The sequence below is a fragment of the Semicossyphus pulcher genome, unplaced genomic scaffold, assembly GCF_022749685.1.
Source record: "Semicossyphus pulcher isolate SPU_LCO1_2020_fin unplaced genomic scaffold, fSemPul1.0.p SCAF_27, whole genome shotgun sequence".
In the NCBI taxonomy this organism is placed as follows: Eukaryota; Metazoa; Chordata; class Actinopteri; order Labriformes; family Labridae; genus Semicossyphus; species Semicossyphus pulcher.
The window spans coordinates 4,475,690-4,493,237 of NW_027211701.1; the positions used below are offsets into that span (position 1 = coordinate 4,475,690).

At 42.1% G+C, this 17,548-nt stretch overlaps 1 protein-coding gene across 1 annotated transcript in view; it reads left to right on the forward strand.

Moving 5' to 3' along the window:
- Positions 1-3,333: 3,333 nt before the first annotated feature.
- The window catches only part of LOC138604888 (sodium/potassium/calcium exchanger 3-like), a 63,556-nt gene continuing 49,341 nt past the window's right edge, over positions 3,334-17,548 (forward strand). Inside the window, exons 1-2 of the mRNA XM_069676923.1 lie at positions 3,334-3,769; positions 8,882-9,004. Coding sequence (XP_069533024.1) covers positions 3,574-3,769; positions 8,882-9,004 — 319 coding nt within the window. The 5' untranslated portion in view covers positions 3,334-3,573. The remainder of the gene's footprint in view (positions 3,770-8,881; positions 9,005-17,548) is intronic.

The window sequence follows — 17,548 nt, forward strand, 5'->3', positions numbered from 1 at the left end:
ATGGAGTCACCTGTGTATTTTACACCAGCATGGATGTGTGTGTGTGTGTGTGTGTGTATGTGTGTGTGTGTGTGTGTGTGCGTGTGCGTGTGCGTGTGTGTGTGTGTGTGTGTGTGTGTGTGTGTGTGTGTGTGTGTGTGTGTGTGTGTGTGTGTGTGTGTGTGTGTGTGTGTGGACACCCTGAGCTTCAGGGCAGGGCAGTGGGAGTGGACGCGGTGTCAGTCGGACATGAGAAAGTGGGTTAAATTCCAGGCATTCTCTTACATCTGAGGGTCTGGTTTGTCTTCTCTACAACTTATCTCACATCTTGTGTGTGTTTGTGAGAGCCCTTTGCCAAGCCCACTGGCTATGGAAAAACAATTTAACTGGATTTAATTTGTTGCCCCCCCCTCCACACTCCTCCTTCCTCTCCCCTCCTCCCCCCTTGTGTTTTTTTTTTCTTTTGTTAGTGCCTCTGAGAGGTTGGGAATTCATCTTGTTTGGTAACTTCATGCCCAGTTCGAGCGTGCTTTGCAAGTCAGACAGGCCACGTTTCATGGCAGCTTTCAGGCCTCCACTCAAGCAGGAATTGTCACAAGAGTTTTCTTGCCATATATGATGCTAATACAGGTATTTGGTCATCTATTTTGTTGAAAACGTGGAAACATAAATGTGGATTATTTTTCTTTCAAATATGTAAAATGACTCTCAATCACATCTCTTGTTTTCCCACCCTTTCTTGTCTTTATTTTATCAGTCTTTGCTCCATGCTCTAAAGGGTTAAAAAAGCAAAGTGAAACCAGTTGCCTAGAGCACCGACCACTTTTTCCATTCTTGCTGGAATGTTTCCAGTGCTATTTATATGAAACCTCAGGCCCGACAATCAAGAAACCAACTTGGCCAGGATAAAGTTTTATTCATTATCCTAAATGTCTGTTTCACTCCAGTCGTTACATAGAAACATGAGAAAAGGCAGTGAAATCTGTGCTCTTTTTGTCGGCTCAGATTTGCAGTGACAACATGTACAAGCAGGCACAAGTGAGATCAATCCATATGACCTAACTACTATTGTGTAACCAAAGAAAATACTACATCTAATCTCTCCTGGGCTGAATGAATGATCTGATGCAGAGAGAGTTCACGCTCTTATTTAGGAAAAAATGTCTAAAGAGAAACAAATGTGTCTTTTATTTGTGTTCAGAGTGAATTGAATTCTCTTTTGGCTCAGACAGACATATTTGAGAATGATAACATTATTATGATTATTTGTAGAAGATGTAGTCGGTCTGCAGAGCATCCCTGTAGTGTTTGGCTGCTGCCCACAGGAGTTGTGCATGCTTGAATGGGTAAGCAGTACTCGTCCAAAACAACCAGAAATAAAGCCTCACAAAGTTTATAATATTTTTCAGCAATGCGGATTGCAAGTACAAACTGCTGCACCACCGTATATCAATGAAGGATATTCCCAGAAGAGGGCAGTGAAAGGCACACATCATTTTCAATTCATTTATTTTATGTTATGGGACTTTTATGACACGGTTTGATTCCTGTTTAAGCTGAGGAATCAAAACAAACCAAATATATAACAGACATCTGTTACCAAGTCATAAAAAGGACGCTTATTTTTAATGTGATTTTGGTCACTTTTGGCTGCCAAAATATTCTATTATTTGAAAAATATAGTTAAAGTATGATCATTCTTTCTTTTTTTTACCTGACCTTCAAACTATATTTATACTGAATTACTCTGAATTTGTAAAGAATTGGATCTGCTACTGTACACCTTACTGACAATGTAATTTGAAACACACACACATTCAAGTCGTGGCCTCTTTCTCAGGATAGTTTCTCACACACATACACACACACACACACACACACACACACACACACACAGTATAAAGTTGCACATATTCATTGATGGGAGCCTTCCTGAGCCTGTTTGGCAGAAATCCTCATAACCTGACCTATCTTTGTCTGCATTTTCCCATGGAGCAACTATCACTACGGTTGGGCTGTCACTGCTGTATGCCTGACAAGTGTTTAGCAATGCACTGTAAGCACTTTAAGTGTTCTTATTTGGTAAATATCACAACTATGAAACTGACACACATGACAACTTTTTCAATGTATTTCACTCTGTAGTTGCACTGTAGTAAAGCCGCACTAACCTGTGTTTTTGGTTCAGTCTGCTCTCATCAGCTTTGTCGCCTGCTGCAGACGTGTTTTCAAGTAAAAACGCTCTGAAAAACTCACACACACTACTGTACACACTACCAAGACAGTACCTGAGCTGGTAGAAAGATTTAGCAGTTAACTGGTGAACATGGAGCATTTAACAGACCTAAACACTGAGGACTTGGACTTACATTCATGGGTGCCCAGTCACACAGCTCCACATAAAGGCATACTGTTGATTTTTGTGACTGTGTATAGGAAATGGATGTAGCCACCATGACCTCATCCTTTGCTTTGTAGGCCTCAAGGTGAGGCCATGTCTTTTGGAGCCAGAATGATCATATTTAGATGAGACGATGGATACACATTTCTCCTTCACAATCCTGCTTGACAAGTCGTTGTGGCAGCTTGTCAATTAAAGGTAGCCACACCTCAAATATAGGCTTTATCGTCTATTTTATTCTTGTTGGGACCTTCATTTACAAATTAATAAATAAATATACACAATGCTGTATTGAAGAAGAATTTAAACTAAACACTGAGACACTTATTTACAAAATTATTTGTGATGTGATAAATAGAGGTAGAGAGGTACGGTCATTTTCTGGTAGACTTGCATTCAATCTGACTTGTTTTTGCAACCACAAGAGTTGCCCCCTGTTGGCCTGCAGAAAGAATGCAGGTTTAAGGTACTGTAGCATTGACTTTACTTTAGAAACCAAGAGGCTAAAGCGACTTCCTATAAACAGTCTAATGTCAGTGATAAGCTGTTTGCTAAAATGTTCACAATATGTTTATGAGGTGGTAACAATGTCATTGTTGTGTTTGCGGCTTGTTTTATAGCCACTAATGGGCAAAAAAGCTAGAAATGCTTAACACAATATCAACCTCAACTTTGAATGTTCATTAAGGGAAATTAAAAAGAAATATTAAATCATTAAAATTGTTTTTGCAGTATCAGAAAAAAATACAGAATTTAAACCTGGATTTTATTTCAGTCCATGTGTGTGCGTATTTGCCCACGCGCACCCCCCTCCTCTTTCTCTCTCTCTCTCTCTCTCTCTCTCTCTCTCTCTCCCCCCGTGTCTCTCCCCTTCAACACTCAGCAGACGGACGCATCCATGGAGGGCTCGTGCAGCAGTCCTCTGCCGTATTATTTCCAAAACCACATTTCAACATGACATAAGAAGTAACAACCCGGCTCTCTCAGCCAGAAGCTCAGTGTTTGAACCAAACAGCCCTCGCAGCATCCCAGCGGTACCAATTTACAACTTTTTTTTTTCCTCCAAACATTACCCCTGCTTCCCTGAAAGCCCTCCCCTGTACTTTTTCATCCGCTCCCGGGAGATAAGTCAATTCCCTGGGCAATAAAGGAGGCTGCTCGTTTATTTTTCTTTTCTTACTTCGGGGATCCGCATGGATGTGGCAGCGGAACAGGGGATGTCTCTGCCGGGTATCCGACTCCGGAATCGGCCGACGCAAGTGATGCCGAACCAGAAGAAGGTCAAAGCGAGACGGAAAAGACGAAAGGAGTTGGTTTTAATCCAAATATGCTTGTTCGGCGGCTTGCTTCTGGTCGTGAAGGGGTTTTCCTACTTAGCGGAAAATTCAGGTGAGGATTTAGCTGTTTGTTCTGATGAAGGGGGAGCTGAATTCCCCCGGCAGCGAGCATGTCTGTTTCACGAGCTACTGTTTACACGTTTCTCTTTATACCAATTGTTAATTTTGTCATCGGCTTTATTCGTATGGGTAGCCTACATTAACTATATTGTAGACAGCTGCATTGTGAAAAACATCGTACCTAAAAGCATCTCCCTGTTAACACTTCGGCAAAATGTTACCCTTAGTTGTCCCACGGTCTCTGCTAGTGCGACACATTTACACTATTTTTAAACAAACTGTATGCTTAAGGTATCATTGTGAAATGTGTATTTATGTACCTGCCTGTTCCTATAGGGTCTGAAAGTTTGACTCCGAAATATTCTTCCTTTAGTGATTAACTTTAGCATAATCTTTCACAGTATGTGTCACGGCTGTTTATTGACAACAATCTGGTGAGAGAGGGGTTAAGCTATTTCACACTCGAGGTCGTGCTGTTGTACTGAATAATAGCACAGCTTTGACTCGGTTATAGTGTCAAAGATAATCACGTATCATAATATCATCGTGCTGATATTCAGTACAACAGCACAACTTTGAGTGTGATATTGCTTCTACAATGTTCTACAAGCAGCATATCAGTAAACAGTAATAAGCAACAACAAATTAAATTTAATTGTTAATTTTGCACAATACACAACTTGAATGGACTGTTGACAAGCAACATATAAAAACGGACCTGGACACCTGCTACTTTCTCATTACAATGAATAGGTTAATGTTCTTTGAGGAAATATGTTCATCTTTGTGGTGCAAAGTTTGCTGCAGTCTTGACAACAACCGTTCTCTGTAGCGTTTTGTAACATTAATAAAGAGTATTTGGAACACCTGATGCGGATTGATACATATAGTTAAAAGTCTCAGTGCTGTTGTACTCTATATCAGCACTCAGCTCTAAGCCTCTTGTCCAATCAACTTACTTGGTAGGAACTAACTGATGAAAACTCAAATATCATTTGATGCAATATGAAACTGTAATCAAGGCAATATATCGGGATTTTTTATCGTGACTCATAAAATATGAGCCAGAAAGTCTTTGATGTGGTCAGAAAAGTGGCATCTGCGTTTGTATTCATCACAGGCCCATAAAATCCAATATCTATGATTACTTTTTGTGCAATCTGTACATGGGAAATAACATGTTCATCATATCAGTCAAAGTATGCATATAGAGAACACTACTCAAAAAATAAGAAACAGATACAATTTATTGTTATTTCTGTAAGAGTATGACCATAAAAACATAGTGCATAGTTGTATTGGTTCAATGTCAAACAGGAGATATATAGCAATCACAATCCATAAAGAAAACATCATTTAACATGACAACATTTTATGGTCGACCAGGTGTGCCATTTTTAAACTGCAGTTACATTTTTTGAGTAGTATATTAAATAAAAGTCATTACCGTTTTTAATTATTGATACAGTATCAAAAGATGCATATCGCAATACTCAAGTGTATCAGCATTTCCTTACACCTCTACAATGTGTTTCATATAAAGCCATTAAATTGTATTATGCTGCTTAAACACACAAAGAACAGAGTTAAAGAGAGTTACACCCTCTGAACTATTAGCCCCAGTATGACCTGAAAAATGGGCTTCAAGGTGTTTGTTCTGATATACAGGTACACAGTGGGCTATAATGGGAATTCATCTGAGCTTTAACGATGGGAAACTATTCTGGGCTGACAGAGGGATGCAGAGGCTCCTGTATGTTCAGGTGTTTTAGCTGCAGAGCGGTGAAATCAGGGCAATGAGCCCCAGGGTATAAGCCTCCGGGTTACTGCACATGTTCCACAGCGACTCTTTATTTCTCTCCGAGCTGACGTGTTTGTGAAATGACAAATGCTGCCAAATGCAATCAGATGAAACCCTGATAGTACATCACTGCAGCACTGCCTCACAGCAAACAACTGTACCACATGACTTGACGTCTGCATGATCCTCTCTCCATCTTTTATCTATGTTTGACTGCCCCCCCCAACACTCCGCTTAATTACTGAGTCAGCGTCAGCTAAAGTGAGATGCATTTATCACTTTTCATGGACAGAAGGCCTGCATGAATATTCATACACTTCTGATTTGTGCATCAGCAGTGGGACAAATTTTTCCTCTTCTTTCCTCCCCACTGTGTATCCTGGTTACATGGAAATGCAACAGTGCAGCTCTCTCCGTGTGCTCGAAATTAGAGGTGAACAAGAGATGACACCGGGGCGTTTAATGCGTTTCCCTTGTCCCCATTGTGTTCTTGTTAACTCGTAATCAGCTTGCCGGAATATCAATTAAAGTTGATTATTTATGATGCGCTTAATTAAGTTCTGCTAGATTGAGCTTGATGTTGTGGAACTGGAAAGCGGAGCACTCAACGCCTCCTCACAGTTGCACATTAATCATTCCCACACTCCTCTGCTCCTCTCCGTGTGCAAGATAGCAAATGATAGAAGGAGGGAGGCAACAGTGCAGCGCTGGCACGCGAATCTTGCTGCTGCTGCTGCTGCTGTAGCTGCTGTGTGTGGTGTAGTGAAGGTGAGGCCAGGTGAGAAGTTCAGCCATGCCCCGAGGACTCTGGAATAACTGGGCTTTTTAATTCTATCTGAATCCCTCTCTCAGGCCAGACTTGTGGTTGGCAGGGTGGAAAGGGCAGAGAGCTCCTGCTGGGCTCTCTGAAGTATGAAATGAATTCATTGGTGTTGCTGCTTTCTTGAAGAATGTGCAGATGTAGCCACAGTGGGAGCCCCCACTTTGGGCGCTGCGCTGTTGCTCCACCCCCCCAGAGTATTTTGTTTTGGAAAATCATGAAATTCCCCTTCAATGTATGAATTGTGGGAGAGGAGGGAGGAGAGGGGGGTGATACTGAACTGACACATCTGTGGTGCACTCCTCCAGCTGTTCCCTTCCCTGCTATTACATAAAGAATCAAACTTTAATGTCACAGAAAGGACGACCTTGGCTGTTAAAATACGACAATTTTCTTGACACGCAATTGCATCATCCAAGCTACACAATCATGTAATCTATACAAGGAAATGAAATTCAGGATAGTAACTTTGGTAATAAATATGCTGAAATATACCTGAGCTGACAGATTTCATTGGAGTTGAACAACTTTTTATTGGTTGGACAATTTTGGTCATTGTTCCTCAAGCAGAGGGGCCAAACATCCTCTGGTTTTCTCTTTTAGATATCATTTTAAACTGAATATCTTTGTACTGATGCTCAGACAAAACAAAACATGAAAGAAGTCTCTTTGGGATTTAGGGAATATTGTTTTCACGATTTTTTGACATTTCGCAATCTAAATTATTACTCCAGTGTTAAAAAAAGAAATAGCAGAATGATCAGTGATAGAAATAATCATTATATGGATGTTTTTCTTTGTTTGTCCACAAAGACATGATTGCATCACAAGCTGCTACAGTCCTCTGCTGAACAGAAAAAGTCACTTTATTTTAGGATCTAACCTGCTTGGTCATTCATTACCTACGTGTAAAATTATTTCCTCGGCCCTGTTTTACATACAGTATTTTATTATTGTGTTGTGTCAGATTCAGCCCCATAATGAAGTCTGGTGGCTCTAAAGAAAGAAAGGTAACAGCTGTGTGAGCCTGTCTGTTGAAAACACAAACACTTTTAATGGAAGTAATTTGGATTGGATTACCTTGCGGCCATTACAGCCCATCTCCGGCTGTGGACTGAAGTGATCTACTGGAGCAAATCCATTAAATTAAAAAATATTGCATCATGTCAATATATTTAGACATTTTATGGACTAAACATTTCATTTACAAACTACTTGGTTATCAAAACAGTCATCTGGTGCAGCCCCGCACGTCAGCAACTAAACCTGAATGCATTAAAACTACAGTATCAGCATTGACACATTGTGACTGCTGCCATGACCATGCTTCACAAACCAACCAATCAGAATACGTCATTGGAATGGTGCAGATTGTGTGACCTCTACCTCAAACTCAATTAGAAAAATCTGCATCATGTCTCAGTCTCACCTGCTAATCCCGTCCTCCAGCAGACGCTCAGACCTGGTTTATCATTCGGTTGTTTTTTGTCTACTTGCTTCTATATTTCAGTTGTAGCTCTGTCATTGATCAGGAAGCCATCCTACAATTTGACAGGATACTAAACTGTTAGAGCTCCCTTTTTAGACTCACTGCACAGTGTGACGTGCAATGAACTTGTATGTAGGGCTTTACCTGACTCACAACTCTTGCAGTGGAAGTGCATTGGCTGTGCAATACAAGGCTTCAACTATACTTTACTTTAGTTTCAGATCAGCACCCCACAAAACTCCTCCATCAACCTACATGAGACTTTGCTTTTAGTATATCAAGTCACATTGTCTGTATCGTTTAACCAGATGGAAGATTTTAGTCTCTGAAAGTCTGGATCAGAATTTATCACAGAAACAAGATTTACTGAGGTTGGTGGCAGCTTGGCTCCCAGCCCCTAAAGCCTCCTCAAGAGTATCAGACTGTTATTTTACGTGAAACTGCATTTATTCAGAGTTTTTTTTTGTACCATTTTAATTACCCACTCTGTTTGTTTCGGAGAGGAGGAGACCTCTGAGTATGATTTGACTACCACAGAAGACCATGCTGAGCACTAAGAAACAAGCTAGCAGCTGCTCAGCCAGCAGCCCCTCCTGACTCCTCCTATATTTATGAGCATCGGAGAAACACCTTACCTGATAATGTGAAAATACATTTTCTTGTGTCGTTGCTGGTGTAAATGACCAGGTTAGTTAGTTTTGGAGAGGCGCTGACCTGTGGATAAGTGTATATATAAAGAACGCTCAAGGCTAAAAAACTGAAGTGCAGCGAGGTGACGAACAAAAAGCAAAAATGAGTCGACTGAGAGTCAAATCATTGACTTTTAATTTGTAGTTTTAGCTGTTTTGTTTATTAATGCTCATAAACATCAGAGTACCAGAAAATATGGTTTCTTTAGTACTTAAACTAAAGTTTCAAATGTCACGAAGCTGTAGCTGCTCTGCACTGTCCTTGAATCTATTTTAAACTCGTCTCTGTCACAAACATCTTCCAGGTTTCGACGTCTCCGGCCACGGCAGCGAGGACCAGGAGAGATGGGGAGGAAGGAGGCTGCTGCAGGAAGTGGGCAACGGCAGCCAAGAGGAAAGTGAAGGATCTAAGAACTGCACCGCTCCAGGTAAGACGGAGGCAAGATGAAAGAAAGAGGACACCCAAGTGCACCCCTCCCCTCCCTCCCTCTCTCCTTCTCTCCCTCCAGACCAGAGAGAGGGAGAAAAAGGAGCGAAAGTGGGAAACGAATCATCACCCCACATGTTCTCTTTCTACCCTTTCTGTACCCCCTGTTTTCCCTCTCTGATGTGGGGTAACCCAGATTGTGAGGTCAGATGATTTCCCATGAGCACACGCGGTGACGTTCTGGCTGCCTCAGCGGTTTCTCTCTCCGCTCTCTGTCACATTGTTTTTTAAGATCCTGCAGGTTTCTCTCCCTCCCTTCACCTCGCTTTCCTTCTCTCCACATCTCGCACCAACTCTTTTCATCTCTGCCGTTCCCTTTCTCTGTGTTTCCCTCACGTTTTTCCCCATGGTGGCCTCATTTCAGAAAGAAAAAAAAAAATCCTTGTTTCCATGGCGACCTTTTAACTTATCATCAACCGGCGTCTTCTGTTTGAGGCACTCAAGGATGCTGTGCGGGGATGCTGAAGGCATTTTGTGCAGCTTGTTATCTGTGAAGTTTAAAATCACTCGTGCAGCTGAAAGGGTTGAAATCAACCTTCAAATTAAGGCAGCAAGTAACTAAATATTTTTAATATCAATAAATCTGCCACTTATTTCACATTAACTAAAGGATAATCTTAAATGCATCAGTCTTTAATTCTATAAACTGTCAGAAAAATGTGGAAAAAATCATCGCAATTTCCTGTAATCAAAAGCAACATCATCAATCCAACTGTCTAAAACCAAAACACTCTTTTAACACTCTAATTAATAATCAAAATAGTAGGCAATTGATTTTCTTTGAATGGATTGATCAATTAATCATTGCAGCTCTACTTTAAATTAAAACTGCATCGTATAAAAGTGTTTTTAGTGGTATAACCCTGTGTCTCATCAAACCAATCCTCACACATGCATGGCCTCTCATCATCACCAGTACATGTTGCTTCTTATAGTAAACATCCACTCCTGTTATGATTGATGTGTAAGATTTCGGATGCAGAGACGTGACTCTGCTGCAGGGCTCATTGACATTTGTCTTTTTTACCTCCTTGAGAAGGAGGCAATTGGCCTCTCTCGTGGTGTTCTCTCGTGAGCTCATTAAGCAAAATGGCCGTCATCAATCTCCTTCCTCATCCTCCCAAGGTCGTCGCTGTCATCTATAAAGGGAGCCGAGGTCAAAGTTCAACTTATTCTCTCATCCTGCTGATTATAAAGTCGCTGCTCTTTCCTCCTCTCGTGCTAAATTTAAAGCTCGTACCCCCGGTGGCTTCAGCCCCTGCCACCCTCCTGAGGACTGAAAGGTTTTCGCTGGAAAAAGTCGAGATTCTCTGAAAGTCTCGGGCCTCTCTGGTGATTTCTACTCCGGTCCCTCGTATGAGGGACATAAAACATACAGGAGGTAGTGAGTCATTCCTCCTCTGACCTTTGAGAGGGAAGAGTCTGCGTGTTTGGTGGATTTGTAAAAGAACCGAAGCCCAAGCAGAACACATGGTGTAGAGGGTGGGAGCAGGTGCTTTTTTTTTTTTTTTTTTTTTTTTAAGATTATTTTTTGGCTTTATTTGTAGGACAGCTGAAGATAGACAGGAAATGTTGGGAGTAGAGAGTGGGGGATGACATGCACCAAATGATTGGCAGACTGGGAGTTGAACCTGCGATCAGTGCGACGAGGACTGTAGCCTCTGTACATGGGGCGCCTGCTCTACCGACTGAGCTAAACAGCGCCCCAAGCAGGTGCTTTTTGCTGGTCATGTTTAGGGTCTGCAATAATGTTTTTTTATCATTATCAAACATGATAGAATAGTAAAACTAACTGTCCCATAGTCTTCTATTTAAGACAGCCCAGTAGTCTGAGAAATCGCATGAATTCAGTGTGAATCCAGGAAGTGGTGTGTGGTTCATCTAGGGAACAAACAAGGTGGTGAAGGTTTGCATTTAGGTTTGACCTAAATGCAGGAGACCGCTGTTTGCTTCATGTCACATATGAACTGTTTATATTCTTTTTTTTACTGTCTAAATGACAGTTATCATATCTGAATGTCGATGTGTTTTACTGTATATAGTTTTACATAATAGTCCGTTAGAGAATGAGAGAAGAACTCTTTTTTAAAGTTCAGGGAAGTCTCTCTGTGGTTTCTGTCAGTGTATCTTCCTAAATCAATGATGACATAAAGATAACAAATCCTCATTGTATAAAGTTGCAATCCGGTGAGACGTCTCCTGAGCATTAAAGTTAGATTAATGAACACATTTCTAGGTTACGGTTTTGCTCTCTTAATCAAACAATGATGAGACAAAACAATGAAAGCTGATGAGGAGGTGCATCCGTCACAGCTCTGAGTGTGTGATGCAGGATGTGAGGCACCACTGCAGTGTGAAATACTGTCTCTTTTCTCTGTATGCTTGTGTCTGTGCTCAGCCACACATCCTTTGTGGTGGAAAGAAATAGACCACCGTTACTGCAACGCCAACAGTCAGACCTTTTGTCTTGTAAAAACATCTGCTTCTTTATTTGAACACTTCTTTATTTTCCAAACAAATCAAATGATATTCAACATGTTCCTGTTTGCCAAAAGAAATAAATACAATACAAAGAAATTAAAATAAAAAATAAAAATTATAATCATAACAAAGATAACACAAGCAATAACAGTTGCAATAACAAAGTCACATTTTTAACTGCTTAGATAGAAGATCAATAACAATTGGTTATTAAAGGGCAATTTAAAGTTGTAATCTTGAAGATCTCAGTTTCGTTCTCTTTGGCGGCACCTATGGCAATAAACGGTAATTGCGGGAGCACACTTCCCAGATATCCAGACAGTGCTGCATTTGTTTCTTTATCTTCACTTATTTTTGAAGTTGTATCTGTAGTCATCCATCTTTTCTTTGTTCGTTCAGCCATAGTAGATTATTGTTCACTTGCAACACTTGCAGAGACCAGAAAAGCAGCCGCTGAGCTCTGCCTACCCTCTCTGGCAGACCAACCACTGCTGGGTGATGGAAAACACGTCACTAACTGGGCGCTGCTTGTGATTTTTTTCCGCAAAAGTCGCCACCAACGCCTAGTCCATAACCCTCCACATAACCAAAATTCCACAGGATCTGTCTCCGGCACGTCCCAGAAGCGTCTCTCCGTCTTAAGCTCTGCTAAAGATACGCGCCGGGTTCATATTCAAGCACGCGTCAAGCTGAACAGACCAGATTGTTCCAAACAGGAAGTCACACACAAAAACAGCGTGCAGCATCAGGTCATTTAAAAATAAAACACAATGTACAGGGGGCGGCTGTGGCTCAGTGGTAGAGTTGGTCGTCTTTCAAACGGAAGATCAGAGGCTCGATCCCAGCTCCCTCAGGCTACATGTCGAAGTGTCCTTGGGCAAGACACTGAACCCCAAATTGCCAACGGGTATGAATGTGATATCTGATTGACAGTTGGGCACTTTACGTAGCAGCCTCTGCCATCAGTGTGTGAATGTGATATGTAGTGTAAAAGCAGCTTTGAGTGGTCGCAAAGACTAGAAAAGCACTATATAAGTACAGTCCATTTACAGACTCCTGTTTTTTCTGTTTTCATAACAACAACACACTGAAATCTTGAAAAAATTTAATTTTTAATTAAGTAGTTTATTCAGCCATGGTAGGAGCACAAAAATCACAGAATGATCTCCAAATGAGCAGATAATCAACCTCGGAGGTGCAAACTGAACTGTTGTTTGTGTGTTGCTCTGTTTAAGATTGATGTTATTGGTGATTTGGCAATTCTCACGTGATCTTCTGATCTTGCAAATCCAGCTGCTTGGGCCAGCGCTCCGCTGCGCTGTGGATCAGACACGCTTCCTGTGGGCGAGGGCTCGTGCCGTCTGACAGACCAGGACCGGAACGCGCCAGACACGGATCCTGTGGGATCGAGGCGTAATACTGCAAATGCAAAGGCTTTCATCAGTGGGCCATAGCCTTAATCACTATTATGTTGCCTCATTCGGTGATAGATTATGACTTAACAGACATTTATTTAAGAGATAATCTCAAGAGACAGTCTGCATATTCTATAAACTATAAGGTATATATTGGACTATTAAGGGACGCAGATGATGCTAAAAAACTTGACTGCCTGACTTTAAACCAAAGATATCTCCCTGATGGTGACCCTGTCGGAGGATCATGTGTGCCTGCGTGTGTGTGTGCAGCCCAGAGTGTAGAGCACGAGTCTGGCTGATGAGGAAGCATCCCAACATGCTCTCTGTGCTCTGGGAGGAAGCAGAGCGGCGGAGGCTCTCACTGATTGTTGCCTGAAATTAGCAGCCTGCTGATCAAGAAGAGCGGCGAGTCAGAGAGACAGAGAGTGAGAGAGAGTGAGGCCCTCATTAGCTAATTTTTTCCCTCCCAGCCACACATGAAACACGCCGTCATACCCGTCATTACGTGTCCCTCACTGATTTTAATTGTTTGGACCCTGCTGCTGCGAGTGATTTCAGTCATTTGTTTAGTCCCTCCACCCCCTCTCCGTGAATCATTTCTCAGACAAGGGAAATATGACGGGAGGCACTGGAAGTAGGTCTGGGCAATATGGTAAAATTTATGATAATTATATTTTTTATATTGGTCAATATCAACATTTATCATGGTAAAAATCTGTGCTTCTCCAGAGCTTTCAGGGACGCAAATTTGCGTTGGGCTGAGCGAATGACGCAACGCGTGGTGTAGCGAAAGCCTATCAACATCGAGATTCTCCTAGTGCCGTTGGTAACCATGGAGATAAGCCCCGCTTCCTCTCCTCCATTCCGGAAGTAATTTAAATGCGAATTTTGATCCGGCGGTCAAACTCGTGCGAGCAACGCAAGGCTTCGCGTCCGGTGTGAACGCACAGGTTGACAAGGTTGTTAGGTTGACAAATAACTAAAAATAAAATCCTTCCTGAAAAAGAGGCGGCAAGTTCACATACTGTATATGCCATCTTAAACAGAAAGAGGCCTTTCTGTGCTGCCACTGACCTTCATTTTATCATGGATATTAAGAGTTGTCTTTCAATTGACTTTGCTGCCTGAATCTAATGTTTGCTGCCCCACATTTATATCAGGAAATAAGAAAAATCATGAACCATCTAAGTGGTCTAAATGCATTTTTACACTGCCATGCACACACAAGAACTCTGTCTTCCTCATCTACTGTTCCAAAGAAAAACACAGTGCCGATGCATCTTCTTCTATCGGCCCCTCTCTCAAACACACTTGCAAACACAGGTGGAAAAAGTAACCCCCTGAGCAGCTCTGTGTACAGTAGCATTAGCTGTGTGATTAGACAGATAGCAGTGTGGGTACCCCGCACATGTGACTGCTCTCTGCAGGGGTCTTTCCCCGGAGGCTGTCCTCTTCCTCCTACTCCCCCTCCTCCTCCGTTATTAAACATCCTCTCCGCTCCGCTCCGTTCTGACGCAACACTCCATTTTAGGAAAGGAGGCTACGATGACTTAATCAGGGCTTCCCTGTGAGAAATGTGGTGCGTGTGAGCGCATTCGCTCGGTTGCAAGTTGAAGGAGTTGAGCATCGTTAAGAATAGTATTGATTAATGCGAGGGTGCCTGCCCTGCTTTCTGCAGCGAGCAGGAGTGCGTGTGAGTACCTGTGTGTATTTGTTTGCCTCGATTTACGTGGGCAGCTTCCTGGTTCCTCCCCATGTACCAGAGGCAAGTGAGCAAGCATCGCCGTAACACAGCTGATGAATTAATGACATCAGAAAAAAATTATCTCTCCTTAATACCTCGACAATAGACCTCCACTAATTAAATGCCAAATTGACCCGGGGAGCTCCCTCACTGATTTCCTCTGAGAAATCAATTCTGCAGCGCTACAATATTAGCTTTGAGTGGGCTGCCCTGTCAACACGATGACAACAACTGCATAAACAGTTGCAGATGTTGGCAAAGTTCTTTCATAACTGCCTAACGTGCAGATTGGCAAAGTCATCTTGTTGTGTTATTGCAGAAACAGGAGCTCGGTGCTCAGGGGAATAAGAGCGATCCATCACAGCAATTAGCTGAGCGAGTGTACGAGTCCGGGCTACATCAGCTCCCGCTGCTTCTCTGACTGTTTCTCCCTCATTTCCCCCCGTTACTCTTCCCTACCTTCTTTTTTGTTCGTGTTGTTTTCCTTTATTTCCTGCTCATTGATTGTCATGTTTCTTTTCTGTCTCTCTGCTATCTCTGCCTGCAAACGGAGGAAATGCTTCCAACTTCCCCTGCTGAATTATAGAGTTCAGGTTGTTTGCCAGCAGCAAAAGTGGCTCGACACACCTCTAAAAGATTCATCCTGCCGGTGTGACTGTGAGCGATGTTGAGGCTGTTTCCTGAGAGCCACAAACATCGTCCTTTACTGCCACATCCACAAAGAGTTTTGGAGGACATAAATGCTCACAAGTACTTTTCTGAACAGCATTTTTGGGACCTAAGAAAGAAAAATGTCTGTAAACAGAGTCTGAAAATAACATTTTGACGGTATAATTTTTCATACTGGTTGATTTGAATGCGTGCAAACAGCACCAGATGCTATTTTCTCCGCAGCCCACTCTGCATTTCACCATTCGGGCGTGCTTTGAGAATTAGATGTTTTCTGCAGGTTTAGCAGCAATGCAAAGTATTTTTTCCCCTGAGTACACATGTCTTATTCTGGTGTCATAGTGATGCAGCCCTCAACATACATCTACAGGAGACAGGGGAGAGTGTGATAGTGTTTGATGAGCTTTAAGGATAAGAATATTTCCGTCTGTCAGATTGCGTTATCTCAGGAAAAGCTCTCCACATGAAGAAGCCGAGCAGCTGGCAGGCTGTGATGATGATTGACAGATCCACAGCTCCCAAGTGGTACAGCAGGCAGTTTAAGAGCTACAGAGGGATCAGCATGTAAACAACGTGACTGAATTATTGTCCTAGCCAGAGTGTGAAATGTAGTTGCATATTTTAGCACATGTAAAAATAACTGATGGATGATTACCATAGACTGTGAACACTAATGAGGGCTGGAATGCACTTTTTGTCAAGGAAATGTTGGATGGAAAACATACATACTTTGGTTACAACAATAAAGAATCGGAGTCCTTAAACATTCGGTTTCTGCTAATACAGAGTTCGATTTGTAGGTTCCTTATAACCTATTTGGTCTGATCCTATTTTATTTCCAATAGAGTTCTGCCAAATCGAACTGTGCTGTGTTTGGCTTCAAGTAGATCAGCCATAGTTCATTTCACAGAAGACACGCGCTGTTTGTGTTGTACGTGAAACTAAATTTCAACGAAGACTGAATATTTTAACCAGCGTTGGGAAAGCTACTTGTGGCGAGCTAAGCTTCCAGCTACTCTACATTAAAGTGGTAATCTTGAAGACTTCGGTTTTGTTCTCTTTGGCAGCACCTATGGCGATAAATGGTAATTGCAGGAGCACACTTCCCAGATATCCAGACAGTGCTGCATGTGTGACGTCCACGATTGGCTCTGGTTGTAACTCTTGTTTTTCCTCACTGACGGTCGCTTTCCTTTTTAGACTGTTTGCCTTCATCTGAGCGTCGAATTTGTTTCTTTTTCTTAAGATTTTCACTTATTTTTGAAGTTGTATCTGTAGTCATCCATCTTTTCTTTGTTTGTTCAGCCATAGTAGATTACTGTTTACTCGCAGCACTTGCAGAGACCGGAAAAGCCGCCGCTTAGCTCCGCCTACCCTCTCTGGCAGACCAACCACTGCTGGGTGATGGAAAACGCGTCACTAACTGGGCGCTGTTTGTGATTTTTTCCTTGAAAGTCACACCAGACACTCAGTCTTTAATAATACAATATACTGGAAATTCAAAAGGCTTTCAACAGTGGGCCATAGGCTCAATCACCATTGTGTTACCTCATTCGGTGATAGATAGTGACTTAACAGACATTTATTTACATTAAAATCTTCAACCTTACCAAGCTTGTGGTCAATTTTGGGTTTGTAATAAACAATAAACCAACATGGAGCTTTACACGAGACGCCGACAGCTCCTGTTCTCTTGGGGGGAAAAGCTTTTTGGCAGAAAGCCCTGAGGCAAACTCTGAGCAAGCGAGTACTAGCTAGTCACGCAAAGTAGGCAGGGATAAGGTGAAACTCTGAACATCTCAAGCAAGTAATGTTCAGTAATCAAACCATTACTTTGTAACTGTTTTCAATTGAGAATGGATACATTATAAGTGTCGGCATTGGTTTAAATACCAATAACTGTATAGATGGACGACACGTCTCTATCTGCTCCCATTGTACGAAAGTGATGCCAAAATAGCCCCTGTGAAAGGCGCTGCCATCTTGTGATGGTGACGTCATTTGGAGCTAGAGTTGTGCAGTAGAGATCGGCGGGTGGAGTTGCCGTAGCCACTTCCACTAACCAAAACACACACTTAACTTACCAAAAAAACAGCAAGCTTCTCTGTGTTGGTCTGAAGCAGACGTTCACAGATATGGAAACTTCGATGACTGTAGTGATTGTTTTAGTTAC